This window comes from Myzus persicae, unplaced genomic scaffold (genome assembly GCF_001856785.1).
Source record: "Myzus persicae strain clone G006 unplaced genomic scaffold, MPER_G0061.0, whole genome shotgun sequence".
Lineage (NCBI taxonomy): Eukaryota > Metazoa > Arthropoda > Insecta > Hemiptera > Aphididae > Myzus > Myzus persicae.
In genome coordinates this window covers 1-1,301 of record NW_019101541.1, presented here as the reverse complement: position 1 = coordinate 1,301, position 1,301 = coordinate 1, and the positions used below count along the sequence as shown (strand labels likewise).

The following is a 1,301-nucleotide window of genomic DNA, read 5'->3' as shown; positions in this document are numbered from 1 at the left end:
CCTAGTACTTATATATAATTATATTATTTCATCCTAACAGCCTATTTCATCACGTGACCAACACATGTTATCATATATCTGTTATCACTACCGTACTCACACCATAATATTATTATTGGGTCCATTATTTAGATTAATAAATAATGAAAAAAGGCTTTGGAGAGATTCGAACTCTCGATCTCCGTCTTACATTCTGGTGCCTTACCCACTAGGCCACAAAGCCATTATACTAAACATATGATTCCTAACATAATATATAGCTATACGAATATCTGATACTTATAAAAATATTAATCAGGAATATATTATTATTATATACAACAACACGGGGAAACATACATCCGCCGTATCTCATGACCAAGACATGTTATCATCACAGATATAGATAATAACTAGATAGCTAACTCCCTATAATCCATTAAGAAAAAATTGAAGTCGACAACCATTTGCATGTTGGGCTCAAACGATAGTAAAATATCGATATTTATTATATCGATAATAATATTATCGATTTATTTATCGATAGTGATGTTTTGATATTAGAAATGATTAGAATAATAACATTATCAACGGTCAATTAATATTTATTACTCAGTTATTATAATTTATAATATGTTAACGTTTTCTAACGGATACGCAACTACGCCATTCACGTCTTAATTGTCACAAAAAGTATTTGTTTTTGGAATTCTTTCTTTTTTAAATAATTTTTATTTCATGTTCCTAAATACAAATTGTGTATAGTGCATTTAGAATACATCAAAATGGTTTAAAAATGTTCAGTTTTTGCTTGTGATTCAAAGTATACCCCTAATAGTGATTTACATTTTTTTTCGTAAGTTTTAAAAATTTACCATTATACAGTTATACCTTAGTGACTAAGGCTAAATATTAATTTTAAATTATGTATTTGATTTCAGATTTCCATTAAAGAATCCTGAATTACTTCAACAATGGATACTGGCAACAAAAAAAACCAATTTTGTTCCAAGTAAATGGAGTAAAATGTGTAATAAACATTTTTTACACAGTGACTATAAACAACCTCCTGGTGGCACTTATGTTTTAAGGCTTAAATATGATGCTGTTCCAACGGTTTGTTTACCATCATCGTCATTACCTCCGGTCAAAATTCATGTCCTAGATGAAGTACCGAATATATTAGAAAATGTTAATGAAAGCGGTAATAGTGAGAGTAATATTGTTACAACAGAAACAAATGTTGTTGAGTATAATTCTGAAAATGAAATACCTGAAGTAACATTACCAATCTTGATTACTCCTACAAAAGCAAAGGCAAT

The 1,301-nt window shown here is 28.9% G+C and overlaps 1 protein-coding gene and 1 pseudogene across 1 annotated transcript; one reads left to right on the top strand and one right to left on the bottom strand.

Annotated features, from left to right (window-relative positions):
* Positions 1 to 452, bottom strand: part of LOC111029467 — a 3,129-nt pseudogene extending 2,677 nt beyond the window's left edge.
* A 323-nt stretch (positions 453 to 775) lies between these two features.
* Positions 776 to 1,257, top strand: LOC111029466 (THAP domain-containing protein 1-like; the record flags this gene model as incomplete). The annotated part of the gene is made up of 2 exons (XM_022308473.1): positions 776 to 792; positions 921 to 1,257. Coding segments are annotated over exons 1-2 (354 nt in total), but the record flags the coding sequence as incomplete, so codon positions are not given.
* Positions 1,258 to 1,301: the final 44 nt, after the last annotated feature.